We start from the raw sequence: 18,209 nt of genomic DNA, 5'->3' as shown, positions 1-18,209 counted from the left end.
ATTGACGATTTCAAAAAAAGAACGAACCGTTCAGACGAGAGTCCCTTGCATTTCGTATGTGATCTTAGTGGTATCTTGGAATCCGCTACTTGAACTTATGCAGAATAATAACTTCAAGTAGTGAATCCTGTAGAAGCGTGCCGACTGTTCTCTTTGATACGAGCTTGTCAGCGCTATTGTTAAGCTATTATCTTATAGTATCAATGCTGATATATTGCGATAAGGAATTAAATAGATAAGGTATACTTGTTTGATACAATTTCGCACGCTTGCCTCCTGCTCAGCAGCGTTGGTTCCAAAAAGTGAGCGCATTGCTTACTGCCCCTCCCCCGCCCCAACCCTCCTCTTTTCTCTGTGTTATATACGCCAAGCTTAGAGCAAACAGGGAGTGTAATATAAGGGCAAGGGAAAATCAGTCTTAGTAATTAGACGCACAGCCTAGTGGATGCATGTCGTTATATTCCCGCTGACTAAGCTATGGATTTCACCACCCAGTTGCTGTACGTTGGGAGTCGTTGAATATTCCTGTGTCAGTGAGCAATTTGAGGAGCAGCTGTGTGTCCAGCCTGCGCTAACTGGTGCAGCACATCATCTTGCAAGTATGACTAGAGTACAGAGTATGTAGGCGAACACAATGCGTCGAAAGTTCCTTCCCCGGGAGCATTTTGTTGGCGTTGGCTTCATTGTTCGGACTCGGAGACTTCCTAAAATGAACAGAAAATTCGTGTGTGTGATAATCCACTGGCGTCTGATCTGGTTTGCAGCTGTGTCGCAGCAATGTAACCGTTTCCTTACTTCCGAAACAGAGCTGAACAGCGCAGTGAAGGAGCTGCATGCCCATATTACTATCTTCGATTAAGTTTGTCGACAGCAACTTTCTTCCTTTTTTCATTTTTGTCTCCTTCATTCACTAATCGAAGGTACAGTGGTTTATGTCTCTCTATTTATTCATTAAAAAAAAACGAGTTATTCTAGAACTCATGTCTGCTTTAGCACCTGAACTAAGCATAGAACAGAGCTACGCGTGTATTGTCGGTATGGCATTCTTTGAAAAGTGTTCTCACTTGAACCCTTTGGCATACTATGGTTCTTCCCAGTGGAGGTGCATTTGTTGTTGAGAGCACAGTGCTCATTGCGTATTGTATTCCTGCGCAAATTGGTAGCCCTTGTGCTTAGGTGTTGTGCAGCAGATTCATTGCCGTGTATATAGGGAACGTTAACCCCCCCCCCCCCCCCCCCCCCCCCCCCCCCGTTTTTCTTTTTTTCACTACAGGCAGTCTCCGAGCACTGCAGAGCAGGTCCGCACTGAGTTAGTTGCTGCACGCCTCCCGAGATTGGGCCGTAAAAAGCGTTAAACAACGAATTATTTCATTTAACAAGACACGTTCACTAATTTCTCCATTGTGTAGCTATATTAAGTTCATTACGATGAGTGTTTTTGTTCAGCAATCGCTAAAACCCTACACGCAAGCTTCCCGGTCTAACGTGCTTCTACAACGGCTTCAACAGCGAGGTCATTCAGTTAAAAAAAAACGCGTAATCTGTATTTTCCATGTCATTTTTTTTCTGTCACATATTTTATACTCTGATGTCCAAGGAAGATTGGCTTGTCAGCTTCATTTCGTTTGAAGTTGATCAATAATTAGGAAATCAAATGTAACATATATTGCTGCCAAGAACATCCTCAGCGCCGCTTCCTTTTAGAAAATATCGATGCTTCAGTAACGCTGCTGCTTTAAGAATGGTTCTGCCCACTTACTCTCGTTGGTCATTGTGAGAGCAGTATGCGCCGCCTACATCAAGGTCCCAAGCGGCCGCGCTGCATCAGAAACAGTGTAGAATAGCCTGTTAGTTTGGCTCAGCTTTAAGGCTTCCTTTCAAGGCACCACACACACAAAAGATATAGGGGCAGAGGTTATGCGCCAGTCAATATTTAGATTCGGGCTGTTGTGAAATGGTCATGGTCATAATCCACACATTTTTTCCCCCCATAATCAGCCATTATAAACTACGTGAAACTCGCATGCCGTCAGTCAGGAACCGTGACAGTTGGAGCTGTGCTTCGTGGAACTATCTGGGGCAAAAGTCTCCAGTACATGTGGGCGGTAGCCGAAGCCGATTTCTTCGGCTGTGAGCCTCGAGACCAAGTTTGTGGTGGTGAAAGTCGGACTTTGATGTGGATATAGTGGAGTGATGTGATCGCTAAAAAACATTGCACATCCTGGAGACTTGTCCCCGATATTACTGCACACTCTCAGTGTCTGCCGGAGATGATTTTCGCATCGCGTAACGATGACAGAGATGCTGACTTTTGGGCTGCCTTTCCTCCGTGCAGGGGAGGCGTGGCGCTCTGCCTGAGTCCGCAGGGTCGGCGGAACGGAGAGGCGCTGGTCCGCTTCGAGAACAGCGAGCACCGGGACATGGCGCTCAAAAGGCACAAGCACCACATCGGCCAACGGTACATCGAGGTGTACCGTGCCACGGGCGAGGACTTCGTGAATGTGGCCGGAGGTAAAGGGAGCCAGCCGCTCATTCCTTTCCCACCCTGTGCGTCTTTCAAAGTTCCTTCTTGCACTCGTTCCCTGCCACTTGTTGCGGTTGATCGCCTTGCCCAGCCTTTCCCCTTGCATCCAGTTCGTCCGGCCGCGATTAGGAGCTCCGCAGTCCGCCGCTTTGCCGACCTGTGTCTGGTCAAGGGTTGGTCAAGGGCGTACACCTAAGAGGCCATTATTCGCTCCCTTCTCTTTCCCTGGTCCTTTCATTGTTTCTGGCCGACTTTTACGCGTCACCGAGACGATTGCACAGGCCTGGACTTGGAGAGCAATACTCAGAAACACCCCCGGGCCGTAGATAGTGGTTAATCTTGTTCGCCGATTGCTGCTACCACTAGAGAGATAAGTGCAGAGAATAGAGGTACGCCTCTTTCTCTACAGATCCGAGCAGAAATGCCTTTCGCCGTCTGTCCTGATTTTCTCGCTCAGGCGTTATTTTTTTCTCTCTCAGATCGGCCATTCATTGCTGCTGGTGCACGCTGAGCTCAGTGGCGTCGCGTGACACGAGAGGAATAAGAGATGGGTGGATTTTATTTACACGGCATCTCCTTTGAATCGAGGCGGTGGCTAGCAACACCTTGCGTGGTAAATTTAAGCGGCAGTCTTAATTATTTTGTAATTTCTTAGCAGAACCACCTGGCAGTGTGCTTACTGGTGAAATCTCACCGAATAACGTGCTCCTGGACAGTTCAGGTGCACTTGTTTAACACTTCTTTTTTATTAAAAAAAAAAGAAAGGCACAAAAGCGCATTTTGTGCACCACAGTTGATTGGCCACAACTTTGTAGGCTATTCCAGGTTAACTGAACACTGCTGTTATGAAACTCCGGATTAAAAATTCGGCCATTTTCTCGAACTTAGAAAGCGGCGATGCCGGTTGGAAGCTGCGTAGTCAGATGTATCTGTGGCGCGGTACGTTTTCTTTATGTACTAGCGGCTCTGACCAGTTCATATGAATGCAGAAAGGGGTGTGATAACCAGTTAAGCTCCTGCTTTGGTCCCTTCCACGATGTGGATTTGAAAAAATGGAGCTTGTATGGGGTTTCGCAATTGATGTGTTTATAACGTTCTGCGTCCAGAAGCATTTGAGACAATCACAAGATCACCATTCGCAATAAGTTACACCTGTCCACGCGCTCCCATTTGCTGACGCGCGCCACGATGTCGCTCCCTTCAAGACGTTTGTCATTACAGGAAGTTCGACGGCTACTTCTCAGCTCGAAGCTGCCTTATATGGCAGAGTTACGTTTACTCGCAACACATAAGCTTCTTCGTTGAGGTTGCTGCTCTTCAGCAGTGCTGTTTTCGGCAGCATTCACTAAAAGGCCGCTGTTAGCGACTGAAACCTGCCAAACAGGAAAAGTTTGATCTGACTTCTCTGTTTTTCTGTCGGCACCTTGATGATGGCATTTGTGATCCTGGCTCTTTCCTTCCTCTCTTCCCATTTTTGTGTGCTTCGAAATGTTGGCGACAATAACAGTATTAATTACGCGCACACTGAATCACGTTGAACGACGGCTTTTCGTTACCGCGAGTCATGCCTCAGTGGCACGTAGTCCTGACGCTAGCGTCACGCCAGGAAAGCAGTACAGCTTCAAATTCTCTCTGGCTGGCCTGTTCCGTCAGCGGCGCTTGAATTTTGCGATAATTTTGCCGAGCACACTTAGGTACTCTCAGCACACCGGCCGTTGAGTCGTCCCAGTCGTACTATAAGACACTAAAGCTATCGGCGTAATATCGTCGGGTGTTGTTGGATCGCAAGAAATTCAAGCTCATTCCACTAGTTATCTACTGTTCCCTCGTACATGAACCCCTTGCACCCCCACCCCCCACCCCCTCCCTCCTCTGACTGCAGTCTGCCTAATGAAGTTTCCTTGATCGATTGTTTGCACGGCGTATCAACGTCATCAGCCATTTCTTCATCTTTTCTTACATTCCTCCGTATGTCTGACAAGCGGTGCAGAGTCTAACCCGAGCAGTCTGAGCTGTGTCGGCAGCAGTGTGATATGCGTATAACTGCGTGACTAACGATTCTGTTGTTTCCAGTCTGTCTGTGAAATCTAGCTCATTAATTAGAAGGCGTGTGCTTTAGACTGCCGCTTATAGCATTACCGCTGATGTTCATTTTGTGTAATAGACATCCGCAAGCGCACCACATATATATCCCATGCTTTGTGCTGGCTGTCTTTGTATTATATATTTTTGTTTTGCATCTTTTAATTGCTTATGTTCTGTTCAGTTTGGCATGATGAGTGCGCCTTAGTGTGGCATATCTTCATGCCGAAGGACAATGATCAGTTTTTTTTTTCCTATCGTCTGTCGTGCCGCCCTTTCTCCCAGTATTTCAACTGCTTTCTTACACTTCGCCTCCTTTTAAGCATGAAATGCTTTTGTCTCCCGTACCCCGCAAATTCAGGTGAACATCGTCCGGAAATCGCGGTGAACCTGAGGCCGAACCTCTAGACGAACTCATTCGAAAACTTCCCTGACTTTTCCACCACAACGGTAGCCAGCAGAAAAGACAACTTCAGCCCCAGGCGGGATTTGAATCAGTGCCGGAGCCAACGGTGTAGCTTCATTCTCAGATGCCTTAGACCCCTTGGCCATTGTAACTGGTATCGACCCGCGCTGCGTGTTGTGACATGATTTCGTCACATGATAGCGATAGAGATGTCCACTGACGTAGGAAGCTAGTTAATGCGCCTTTCCTTTCTTCAGCACCATCGGAGTCTAAACCCTCCGTTGGTTTTGAGAAAAGGAAAGGCGCGTAACTGCCTCAATTTACCGACATCACACTATCGTTACATCCCAGCGCGATTGAGGTGTCCACTGACCCAGGGAGCGAGTTATGCGCCTTTCCTTTCCTCAAAACCATCGGAGGGTGTAGAATGCGAATAAGAAAACACTGGGAACTAGACTATTTGCTTCGTGCAAGCAGGCCCTGGACAGGGTGTACCGGGAACACGATCAAACCGCAAGCGGAAGAAGGCGGAGTATGTATGCACGTGAGCGTATATAGACGCCAAAAAGGGGCCTGTCAGAGGCCTAACCGGCCGTCGCCTCTGAAACGTCAAGATGGGCCTGCCACTCCAGACGCCTCGACCGCTAATGCAATCAGCTGTCGCTGATTAATGCGCTAAGCCATTAAGCTTATATCTAATATTTTTTAATAGCTGCGACTCCTGTCGCATAAAGCTTCGTTCCTCTCTTCGTTCTGTCTCTCTGGAGCGTTGCTCCATTAATAATAGTAATAATAAATGATGCCGAGGACGATGATGATGGCAAATGTGGAGTACTTGTAGCTGGGCGTGTTGCATATTTAGGAAAGACATAGCAGCACAAAAATACGAACACAGACGTAGTGATTAGCGCTGTTCCCGTTCCCTCGTCCCGTTCTCTCACTACGTCCGTGTTCGTATTTTTGCACTCTTAAGTCTTTCCTAAATGATGGTAAATCATCAACCACCATAGGGACATTGAGTCAGCGTGTGTCTTGGCCAATCCCCCGCAGTGGGTATGCGCCATATATCCCTTCAGGACAACAGCAGCAACAGTCGAAGAAGGAAGTTCTCTCTCGCGGTCTGTCACATTCGCAGGCAACAACAACGAAGCACATTCCTTCTTGTCCCGAGGCGGACAAGTCATCGTGCGCATGCGTGGGCTACCTTACGACTGCACGGCTAAGCAAGTGGTAAGCATGTCTGTTTTGCAATCGACTGCATGACATTTTATTGGTGGGAAACCTGGCCACCTCACTCAAAGACTATCTTCGCATCGGCGGCGTGAAGACCGTTGCAGACCAGTCAGGAGCGTGCCGCGCTAAAAACTGACGCCTACAGCGTGCGATGTATTCAGAAAGCGATTTGCTTCTCCACGCAGAAGCACATCCACATCAGCCTGCTGGCTGTGAGAAACAGCTTCGCCTCAGACGCGCCCCTAGAAGCCAGAAAGAACTCAGCCCTTGTACTCCTGGCCCGAATCAATGGCGTATATTCACAGTGTGTTTAAATTTCTTCGTTTAAGAAAACTGTGTTCACTGTAGTCTTCTCACAAAGAAACCCTCGCTCTGGGTCGCACCCGCTCTTAAATCCTCTCCGACACCCTGAGGCTCCGAAAAAATAAAATCGCTACGCTACAGACAGAAAAGTATAAGCTTCTACCACATAACTCCTCTAACGCACTGCCTGACTGACTGGCACACGAGTGACGGTCAACCGCAATAGCCAACAAAAAAGGCCAGTCACGAACCGCACCCAAAAGACTTGAGGAGCTCTGTACTTGTTATAAGCAGGCGTTCCCTATCCTTTCGTGGTACGGGCATCGTTCTGGAGGCCAGCGCGACGCCCGCACGCGGCTCTTGGCGAAAGCGCCCGCATGCTAAGGCGCAGGCCTCGGGCCTGACAGAAGGCGAGCCCATGGCAAGCGGCGCGTGGTCGCAGGTGGAGTTCTTCGCGTCGTCTGGCGACGGCAGCGAGGCCGGCTCGGAGCCCCACACGAGCTGCCCCGTGATGGACGACGAGGACGGCGTGCTGTTCGTACGCAAGCCGGACGGCAGGGCCACGGGCGACGCGTTCGTGCTCTTCGATTCGGAGGAAGTGGCCAGCCGCGCGCTCCACAAGCACCGGCAGCTTATAGGCTCGCGCTACATCGAGCTCTTCCGCAGCACCACGGCAGAAGTTCAGCAGGTGAGCACGACGCCACTAGAGGGCGCAGCCTGAACGTGCTGTTTAGAGTCACTGGAAAAAATTTCAGAGTACCGCAAAGGTCGGAATTCGACTGGCAACACTGAGCGGCCACTGCCATTTACCTTCCAAGCCGACTGCGTCGCAGGAAGGTAGCCGTGTTGGAAGAGCTTGATATTCGGTGACATATCGGGTTGAGTGTTCACTGAAGCGCAAATACTTCGTGCTCGGAGACAATGCTTACTCAGAAGAGAAAAAAATGTTGTTATTTTGTGCGAAGTAATGCAGCCGGCGGTTGTTTTACTCCGCGGTTGCGTTTACTGCAAGACCTGTGCTATGATTGTGAGCAGCATCTTAGAGCTGCTATCGGGAGCTTGTGCACGCCTTTTTCCCCTTTCCGCGGAGCAAGCTACGAAGGAAACATTCCGCCACTCCGAGCAGCAAAGAGACAATCTCGTGCTTTTCGGCAGTGGGCATCGTGGACCGCCATGGGACTGCCGTCTCGTTCAAGCAGGACGAAACTACTTGACATTAGCTTCTTCTTCCCATCCACGCTAGGCTTCTCGAAGTCTTCAGCACAAAAGTGGTCCTGCAAATGTTTGTTGTACAGTTAGAAGAGTGATGCTGGTCACCCGGATGATGGGCTGCCCAAGGACGCTCCCTGGGCTTTTTCGAGTGAAGCCCTGTTTCAAATATGTGGAACAAGAAAAACATGGAATATAGCTGTAATAATAAGCTGAAACACCCAAATAAAGAGGCGAAGAAAAAGAATACGTTATAAAGGTTTCTAAGTTTACGCAGCGACACTTAAATTAGCTCATTTGGAATTTAAACACGCATGTCGCCGCAAACACGCAGCTTCAAGGATTGCTAACATTTGACCCATTTCTGTTTTTCTACCAGTCCCAACACAACCGAACAGAAAGCGGTCGTTATGTGAACGTAAGACGTGCTCGACCATGCTTTTATTGACTGCGATCGTCACGGTCCGCGAAAAACAAGTGCCACGGGTCGAATGACTCGAGGCGCGGAACGATCGTGCGAGTGCTTGGTGCACGTTAGGACGCGGAATTCTCGCGCGACAAATGTGCCTTCGCGTGCCACAAGCACGGAATAGTCGGAAGAGCCGCGTGTGTTGAGTAACAAGCGCGTACACATGTACCCGTGTCAAGCGGGCAAGCCGCGAACGATCCCTGCGCGACATGCGCGACGGTCTTGCTGTGAACTCCTATTTTCTTAGCATTCTATCGCTAACACCGCGTGCACTGCGCTAACAACAAGGTGCTTTTTGGTGCAACAGCACCAAAAAGCACAAGCAAGGTTCAGTTAGATCGCACAAGCGTGTGTTTTTTGAAGGCTTGAAGTTCTCCCGGCCGATTCTGTGCAACCACGCATAACGACGCTCTCGGTCATTTTTCCCGGTCGGAATCGAGAAAAAAGCCTTTCCGGACTCGGTTTGGTTGCTGCATCCGAAGGCGCAGCAGCCAGGCATGATTTCTTCAGTATCAAACACGAGAGCGACAATTGCAACACGAGAAACGTCGGGAACCTGCGCTCTTCTCAGCCGGCCCGACCGGCCCTTGGAAGGTATATGGCAACCCAAGATCACGTGGTACGGTTGGGCCAATGACCGCGTCGGCGGCGCGGGGAAAAGAAATGCGGTACTCTGAAATTTTTTCCAGTGACTCTAGTGCTGTTTGGTCCGGGCACCCGGCTTAGCGGTGCCCCCTAGCTACAAAGAGTGTGGCTTCAAGTATCTATATCTATCCAGCTAGGGTGCCTCGACGGCCCCGTAGCTCGCATCGTTAGTGCTAACGTATGTGCTATACCAAGAAAGGCAGCGATGGTGCGGTGTTCCCTTCCGCCGCGGTCGGGCGGACACAGGTATCCACCTCTGTGGTCGCTAAGCTGATTGAATCTCCGAGGGGCAATAAAAATGTGTTCTGAACCTGGGAATGTACGGCAGTGTGGTGGGCCGACCAACATCACATCTGCTATTGCGAAGACATGAATGTGCCTGTAAAAGCCTCAGCGCCTGCGAAAGCGTTCATGGTAACGCTTTTAAGCGCCGGGTCGCCATCTGCAGACCAATCATAATTATATTGCAACATCGCTGCGGTGCGCATCAAGCTGCCCCTAAACGCAAAGTCCACTCAGCAGTGTTCAGGCAGAACGGTGCGCATAATAGCGCCCAAGGCCTCAGGCCATGATGGTATTCCGACCTTATGACAAACCACGTCTTGCTGCCGCCAGCGCACCATTTTCTGGGTGGCTAAGCGCGTGACGTTAGCAAGCGGTGCTCACGACTTGTTTGCTGGCTCCTCTGTGGATCCGTAAGCCGTTTGTCTCAGTCCCACATTATAGTGCCTAGAATATACTGGTATTTTCTAGCACTATACCCAGATGGAGTGAACAAGGTTGTCAGCAGCAAGAGGGCATAGGAAGGACATAGCAAGAAATTGTCGGGCGTTCTATGTACTTGATGCGGATGGAATATACGTGAGCGCTGTCGTAAGCGTGACGCAAACTAGAGCGTGTGCTACGGATTTGTGGCGCCCTCTGTGCGCTGCAGCTCAAACTAGTGCCACAACAAGAGAGGCTGGTAGTTTGACACGCGGGGAGAAATGTTGCTTGGCATGTGTTATATCCTTTGAAATCATCTGTGATATTGTCCAATTTGGTAAAATAAGATGACCAGTTTGATCAAGTGCCATCAAGTGTAGGCTTCAAACCGGCCACGTGTTCGATCTTTGGCTCCCGCGTACAAGTGCCTGCGTGCTCTTGCCAACCACGTGTTCGAACATCGGCTGGCACGTGCAAGCGCCCGCATGCTCTGGTGTTTCGGCTGTATCGCGCGCGGATGATAGATCATGAAGAGGACGATTTCCAAAGCTCAGCGCAATAGGCTGGCAGTTCAACGCTTGGGGAAAAAGGCTGCGGAGGTGCCGAGTGGTCTAATGCAGCCGCAAGCAAATCTGACAAGTAGCGCCACCACGTGTTCGAATCCCGCTCGAGACCAAAGTATGGTAAGTGTCTTTTCTGCTTTCTCGGAGGCTGTACACTGACAGATGGGCGCCGGGTTTTCGTTCGCAAGGCCATCTCTTGAATGTCAACAGTTTCCTGCTCACCTCAGCCCCTTCCCAAAGTGCCGGAAGCCTCAGCTTAGGTCGATGAACGCTTACATGCGCCACGCAGTTCTCCACTTCCTGCAAGAACCACATCCTCTTTCTCCCTAGCTAAATTAGCCTTTTTTTTTTAGCAAAACTTGCCTTTGTCTCTTGACAAGGCCACAACCGAAGAAGTGAACCAGAAAGGATTTAATACGAAGAAGTGGCAAAAAGGTTCAACAATATCCGGATCGAGCGATACGATGATTCGTTACTGGGCAGCTCGTATATATTTCGTGGAAATGTGCGGAAAAAATGCTTCTAGAGATGACAAGCACCCCACTCGGAGACTGCTGGTCGCAGGAACGCTGCTATCAGTGGCGTATTTGAAGCTGCTAGTTCACCTCGGAGCATGCAAACACAGTCGAACCTTGTTGAAACGAAAAGGTTTATAACGAAATAATGGCCATAATGAAGGAATGACGATTCCCCTCGGAAGCTCGGTCAACACGGGCTATAACGAAGTAATCGCCGGGTCTCTAACTTCGTTATAACGAGGTTCAACTGTAGCAATATACTGCTATTGCTACGTTGTATTGCAACTTCTTTACTATCATGTTTATTACGTTCAACAACCCTCTACGCTAGCCAAATCAGCGCACATGCAGTACTTTGTGGCCCACCAGCACGGTATTCGCCTCGGGCACGTTTTGGACCTTCGCCTCCCGACGCTAGAGAAATGAGAGGGAAATTCCCATAGGGAAACAAGCGGCAGCGTCCGAGGAAGGGTTTCTATGGAAGCTTGGCATAGCGCGCATTGTCCGCGCCTTTCCAGGGGCCTAGGAACGCTCTTTTTCATTTCATTCGACGGAACGCGAACACTGTTAGTAAGCACGACTGGCATGAACTGAAACACGCACAATTAGCGCGAACCGAAGCGCGCACTTGCCGTGTTCCTTTGATCATTGATCTGGACAAAGAGTGTGATTAATGTTTTGACATGAGGAGTTGTCCTCAATGCATGACAAGCAGCCGGCTATGCATTCACGTCACGCCACGGACTCCAATAACCACGCACATAGAGCCGTCTTCTGATTCATTTCTCTTGTTAGCGTTTTCATAATCTAATATAACCGGGTAGCATTTCCTGGGTTCGATGCCTAGAAGCCGAAATGCGAAAGCGCTCGTGTACTCGTGTCTTGACGCACGATAAATTTCCTCAGGTGGCGAAAATCGGTTCATTGCGCTTCGCTACGGCTTGACTCGCAGCTTTACGAGTAGACATGGTACACCAGTTAGTTAATTTGTACGCGACTCTGAGAGCTGCGTTTTCAGATATCGAAAGTTCCAAACACTCTGTTTGAGAGAATGAAGGTTATTTGTAGTTTTGTTCGGCTCTCATGCTCTACGAGTCGAATAAAGTTATGCCGCTTTGTGCAGCATTGTATACGCTGGTGTTAGACTTGAGAATATGAAAAACATTTTATAACCGCTTGCCGATCTCACTACTGTAGAACCGCGTTAAATCAGATTATAATGTAGCAAATTTTGTTGTATGTAACATACACAAGGTTTAAGAAACCATCCTCTGCGATGGGTTCGGGTGCATCAGTGCTAGGTTTTCGCGACAAGTCGAACAATTCGAAGAAGTCCCTGTTAAGATGCCGCCATTCCTGCAAGCCATACAGAAGCAGCTGCCATTGTAGATGCGGCTGGCATCGAAATTCGGAGAAAGCAGATCCTCCTCCTGTGTACAGTTGCGTGCTAGCTGCTTGTTCGGGCTGTGTTGCATTTTTTTTTTGTCACTCGAGTTTCTTGCAGCAAGTTTAAATGTATATTTTATGAAGACAACGCATTGTACAACTGCTGAAAAAAGTAAACAGAGCGCGCTTTTGCTTTCAAAAAATGTTCACGCGTTGCCTAATTGAAACTGGCAGCTGTGGTAGGTGCAGGGTGGTAGCGGGTGCTAGTGCTGTTTTTCACGGACAAATAACGTTTCTTCATGTCCGACAGGGAAGGCATGATTCCAGTCACAACGGAATAGCGTGCTCTGTTTACTTATGTCCGCACCTGTACATGCTCCTCAGTTGCCGAAACGCTTATAGCTGAGCTTTGCACAGTGGTCAAAATGCCGCTCGGTACTGCATGCTAACTACCTCGAAAGAGACTGCGTTCAATTTTTACCTCAGTCTGGGTAGACACCGCAGCTATTAAAAGTGACAGTGAGTGCCACCTCAAAGGTAGGAACCGTATCGGTGCTAAATTAGGTACCCCACGATTGTACCTCGTGTCCTTTCGCGAAATTTATTTCGGGAAAAAGGAACGTCCAGGTTTTATGCATTCTTTTACCGTGCACAATAAAACCCTCCTCCCTCCACTCCCCGTCTCGGAGGTTTGCTGCTTCGAAGGATAAAAGCAAGAAATGGTTGAGTCGGGAGCAGGAAGGTGTTCGAAATCGCTTTAATCCAAAACCGACGTAGTAGGCCTTTCCGAATGCACTTCACATTCCAAGATTTGAAAAAAATGAAAGGGGAAATTTGGAGACGGGTAGTAACAAGGCCCACTCCGCCCCTATTTTTCAGCCCTCCGTAGGTATGCGCCGCTCCCGACGCCATCGTCGGCGCAGCGCCGATTTTCCGCGGGACAGTGAGTGCAGGTGATGAACACTGAAGGGGGGAGAAGCCAGGGCGCGCCTACACATGCGTGCACGAGGAGAGCACAAGCAAAAGCGACGCGGATGCAAGAAGGGGGGGGGGGGGGGGGGGAAGGGCCCCTCCGTTTTGATGTCTTGGTCACGCGCAACGTCTGGCGTTAGAGCTCGCTCCTCTCGCGCCGCCGGGGCTGGTGTTTCGCTCCGTAGCTTCGAACCCCGACAGAGGCGCGGTACACGTCGACTGTATAGCGGCCCCCTCCCTCGCCCGAGACCGCCACCGCAGTGGGACACACTCGCCGCAGCGACCGAGAGCCGTGAGTGAGGCCGGGGCTGCCACCGCGCGAAACCACCTGTTGGGCCCGGCTGCCAAGCCCTGTGTGCGGGCACCGGCGGCGCTGAGCTGGAACCGCGACGTGGCACTGGCGATGGCCGCGCCGGGGGCCACGTCGCGTACGGGCCAGCAGCACTTGCCGGCAGTGACCGATATTCGTTAAGATGGGCCACTGAACGCCCCCATCCGCGGGGAGCTGTTCAACGCCGAGAGCGCGAGCTCAGTTTGTGGTAACCGCAGGTTCCCGAGTACTCCTTTCTCTTTTTTTATTTAACCGCGAAATGAGTAGGGGTTAGTAGCGCCCGCGTGTTTCGTAGTCGCAGCGGTGTTGGGCGATTCGGTGCACCCAAGTTCCAGCCGGCACCTGACCGGTCACAGGTGACGTGCACCTGCCCGCCAAAGAGAGCAGATGCGCGCCGGGAGAGAGTGGAGGCAAGAGGGAGCATATTGAAGATGGCGGTCAGGAGTAGTGATCGGCAGTCTATGCGCACCCAGCGCCCGGCCAGCAAAACACGGTTCGCAGCGGCGGTGATGTGAACGCGGACAGCGCTGTACAAGCGGTCCGCGTGCCTCGGCGGCGGCGGCATTGTCTTGAGGAGCGGCGCAGCTGGCGCGGCCGTCAGTTCAGTGGGCGCCTGCTGCGTGCCTTTGTTCGCCAGTCGCTTCGTGGAAGCGGGCTCCCTTCGAGGCTGTACGCTCGCGCGTCCCCATGCCACCGCCCGTGTGGTAGCCCGGACCCCGGCTGCACCCGCTGCTGCTCCCTGGTGTGTGAGTACCGCGCGCTGCGGCCAGCCACGCTCGGCCTGACACCGCGAGCACCGCGCCAAGGTCACAGCTGGGCCTCGCTCCAGCGCCGGCCACGTTGCAGCACGGGCCGCGACGCTGCCGCGTTTGGCCCCTGCCTGTAGCTTTACGGGATGCATGTTGGACATGGCCGCAGTATCTCCGCTCTCAGGTGCAAGATTCCGCATGAAGGCTGCAGGAAGCTGGTTTAGCTATGCGGGTCGCTCTCTCTCTTATCTCTAGCCGACTAAGCAGATTGTATCATGCTGTAGAGGCGTGCAGTGTTAGTCGCGCTATTCTTTCTTTAAGCTCGTTTGGCGAATACGCGTGGGACATGCGCATGCGTAAGCGCTAAGTCGCAGAGACTGCGCGCAAGCTATAGAGCGCTGCTTTCGGCGAAACTGCGGAGGAGTGTGTGACACTGCTCTGGGTCACGTCACTCAATTAGGCGAAATGTGTTTTTCAGAGGCCTCGCGTTGCGAGCTGATGGTTAATGGGGAAAAACGAATTCTTCGCTATGCGTTCGCGTAGCGTTCGAATTCGAAGAGGTCAGTATTTTCCTCGCTCTAGAAGAAAACGAAAATACCATTTTTTTTTTCTTGAGCAGCATTTTCAAGAGTCACAGAGAACGTTGTTTTGTGCGCTTGCGGAAAATCTAATCACACTTAGCCGCCTTCACTTTGCTCGTCCGACAAAACGAACATTCAATATCAAAGAAGAGTTAAGTTCAATGCAATGCGTTCAGTGCTGTATAGCTTTACGAGGCCGCTTCTGGGGGACGGCGCAATCACGAACGGCGTCCAGCCAGTCGCCCAGTTGCAGATGACGCTCGAGAAAAGAATCGCGGAGGAAATCTCCGTTAGTCTGGATGGCAGGAAAGCGCGGCACCTTTCGGCCATTCTGGATTTGAATAACACACCTGCGACTGTCGTGCAGTCTGCAGCAACCTCCGCACAGGCGCTCACATTCGCGTTCCTTTTCTGTTTTTTCTTTTTTTTTTCCGTTAACGCACTCGCACATAGTGGGCTGCGCTTGTGAATGGAAGAACCGCGTCGTGCGGCTGAAGGAGCATGCCGTCCGAACCTCGCAGCAACTTTTTTCGTCGTAGCGAAGCAGATTAGACGGATTCGTACAGTGTTCGACAAAAGTGCGCGGGGTTTGTGTCTAAGCCGTAAGGGGCTCTCAAGCTCCAAAGGCAGTTTTATAAGCTTCGGAGGGGTGAAACCCTTTCACCTTCGAGAGATTCGGAACGCTGACGATACGAAACGAACTGGGCTTCACCGCTCGGTAGCAAATCTGGTGGGCTCTATATTTTTGATGAAGGTTGTACTTGAATGCGCAGTAAAGAGGGAGTAAAAAAAAATGAATAAAGGGCTGGGGGTGGGGGTGAGGGGACAGCTCAGCGCAAGGGAGAGAAAGTAGACAGGGCAGCGCCCTTCTGTCTGTATACGTTCTCTTTCGTGCGCTTTCGCCATTTCTTTATTGTACTTATTGTTTCGGCTTCACCGGGGTCTTCCTCTTTAATTTTTGTTTGTTTGTGCGGGATGTCCGAACTGCGTCAAGAGAAAGCATGTGCCGCAATGACGCAGAATAAAAAAGACGTATTGTCGTTGTCAACCTCTTTGCGCACTGCGCAGTTGGAGTGGGCTTAGCGTCGTCTCGTGCGAGACTGGTTCAATGGACCAGAGAGGTAAAATAATCTGCTGCCGCTGGATAACGAAACGGGAACAGGGCAATGCAAACGAAGACGCGAAAATAGCAATATTTTATTCGACGGAGGCTCAAAATAACGGAGTGATCGATCCTCAAGAATAGCAGTCGTTAGAAGTCGTTAGCCAAAACGAATCGAGAAATGATTCAACCTCCGCCGACCAAAAACTTGTGGTTTTTGGTTTGCGTATGCATTGTCCTGTTCGGGTTTTGTTTGTCCACGAGCATACCTGATGCTTTGTCTGACCATGTTGGTTGTCTGCTTACGCACGTCGCCGTTAAACTCCGCTGCAATCGGCTGCGGTTGCAGAACACATTTCGCAGAACTCAGTTCAGACTCTCAATTGCGTGATCACGCTATGCGCCGCCTATTAATGATCAGAAATAATGTTGTGTTCTGTAACTTTGTTTTTAAACGTTCTCCTTCGATTTTGTTTTACTAGACTGCAATTACTCCTCAAGTTTTGTATATTTGGGCATTTTACAGCTAAACACAACACAGACCGAGAACAATGCAGCAGAGGTACGCCTGCGCTCAGAGCGCGGCGGCAGTTTTCCTCATGCCACTTCTCGTGTTTGCATGATTATACAAGCGCTTTAAAGCAGTGAAAGTTGTGGATTAAGGCCTATCCTAGCCATTACAGCAAACTTTTGTGTGACTTGGGAACAGATGGCCGCGGGAAATGTCCGAGACAGAGGGTCCGTCGACCGCCATTTTGTCAGCTGATCTCTCCAACTATGGGAACGCCGATCTCAGCTGAAGTGAGCTGCCATTAAATTCAGTAAGCGTATGACAGGAGTATTAAATTGCAGGTAGAGCATACATGGCGTCAAAATTAACGTGAGCGATTATTAAGCTGCTATATTTCACGGACTTCAAACTGAAAAAAAAAAAAAGTTAGCGGCTGCCTAGAGGGCTCGCGGGGTTGTCGTTTTATTTACGTTAAACTAATTAATCAGCCGCATTTAACTCGTTAAATCTTAACCCGCCGAAGATAAACGTTTCAAATAGAGACAGTGATGGTCCTTTCCGTAATCGAAAATTCCCTCTATTAGGCCCAAAGAAATCTCTATCTCAGGCCTTTTTTTTTTCCAGCAACTACTTCAGAGCTCCATCAGTTTGGAAATAGTGAGACAATATCGCTTAGTAAAATTCTCTGAAACAACGTAAAAATTCTCCTTTGGGGAAGTTTTGCCTTTCCCCTATTGGCTCCCCTCGCTACCCTATTGGTGCTCTCCTATTGGCTGATGGCATGGCATGCCCAAGTGGGATACGAAATCTGAGTGCGTCCGCACAATCTTGGAATCCGTTCTGCACACCATTTCCTTCTATATGCGTGCTCCGTTCACTGCAACATTGTATAGTGTATGGGGTCACCCGCGTGCAGCCGGCCGGGAAGGCGCGCTTCTGTGCCAGCTATGCGCGGGCGTTCTCGTGTCCCCAACCCGTGGCGCAAAGTCACAGCCACGGCGGGTTCGGACGAAGTAGGCAACGAACAGAGTACGCTAGGAAACCGTTTATTTACCTAGCGCAAGGCAAAGCACACTGCGGAAGAATGTTCTATCCGATAATAGATGGTTCAGCAGCTTACCAAGTCGTCGTCGACTGGCGTTGGATAATCCGGGAGGGCGCGGGCAGGAGACGGGGTCGGCAGGGCAGAGCGGCAGTAGCACCGCGGCGAGAAGAGAGAGGGCGAGTCCCCTGTTCCCGCGCGAACTTCGCCTTTTAACCCCTACGACATTGCCTCCCTCTTGGGCAACTTGTTGCAATCAAGAGGTGTCGTTCACCCCTTCCCTAAGACGCCAGAGCGTAGGCGTGACGTCACGTCCGAGCTGGGGGGTGAGGAGAGTGGCCGCGTGGCCCCCCTCTCCCCACGCCCGGCGGCGGCGCTTCGTCGCGTGACTCAGCGCGGGGCGGCGAGGGATATCTGTATATCCCACAAGTGGTGTTTCGAATAACGCTGTGAGGGAGGGGAGTTTCCGTCATCATCGAGCACCACTCGACGCCCCCATCGCGAGACGACCATTTGCGGCATCACCTCGGTCAAAAGTGGTCTTCAGGCCGCGTGGTTTGCTTTTGAGCCGTTAAACGGGACACTTGCAATGCACCCGCGAAGCAAAAGGTCTCGAAAGGTGTTGTTTTCTCAGATAGTTAAAGCTTCGGGTTTGCCACGGGTTCTGCACTTCTCGGCTGAAGAGGAGGCCATGCTGAGAGAGGCCTGAGGACCTTTGAGTGCGATGGAGTGTACAAAACACGTGGTTTTCTACTGATGCTGATCGTATCCTTCTTCCCCTCCCAAGCCCGGTAAACAACCCCCACCCCCGGGAGAAAAAAAAAAAAATGCCTTTCTCCAAAAGAACGCGATAGTGTGTGCACTCGGTACTCTGCTCT

The 18,209-nt window shown here is 50.6% G+C and overlaps 1 protein-coding gene across 5 annotated transcripts in view; it reads left to right on the top strand.

The window, feature by feature from the left end:
• fus (epithelial splicing regulatory protein fusilli) overlaps positions 1–18,209 on the top strand; it is a 111,920-nt gene that overhangs the window by 80,207 nt on the left and 13,504 nt on the right. For all 5 annotated transcript variants that reach the window (XM_089579724.1, XM_089579723.1, XM_089579726.1 and 2 more), the window contains exons 7-9: positions 2,336–2,511; positions 6,148–6,242; positions 6,991–7,236. In XM_089579724.1, the coding sequence (XP_089435850.1) occupies positions 2,336–2,511; positions 6,148–6,242; positions 6,991–7,236 (517 nt within the window). The remainder of the gene's footprint in view (positions 1–2,335; positions 2,512–6,147; positions 6,243–6,990; positions 7,237–18,209) is intronic.

Source organism: Amblyomma mixtum, chromosome 3 (assembly GCF_055824585.1).
Source record: "Amblyomma mixtum isolate Tamu chromosome 3, ASM5582458v1, whole genome shotgun sequence".
Classification (NCBI taxonomy): domain Eukaryota; kingdom Metazoa; phylum Arthropoda; class Arachnida; order Ixodida; family Ixodidae; genus Amblyomma; species Amblyomma mixtum.
Note: the sequence above shows the minus strand (reverse complement) of the source record. Positions and strands in the feature narration are given on the sequence as shown.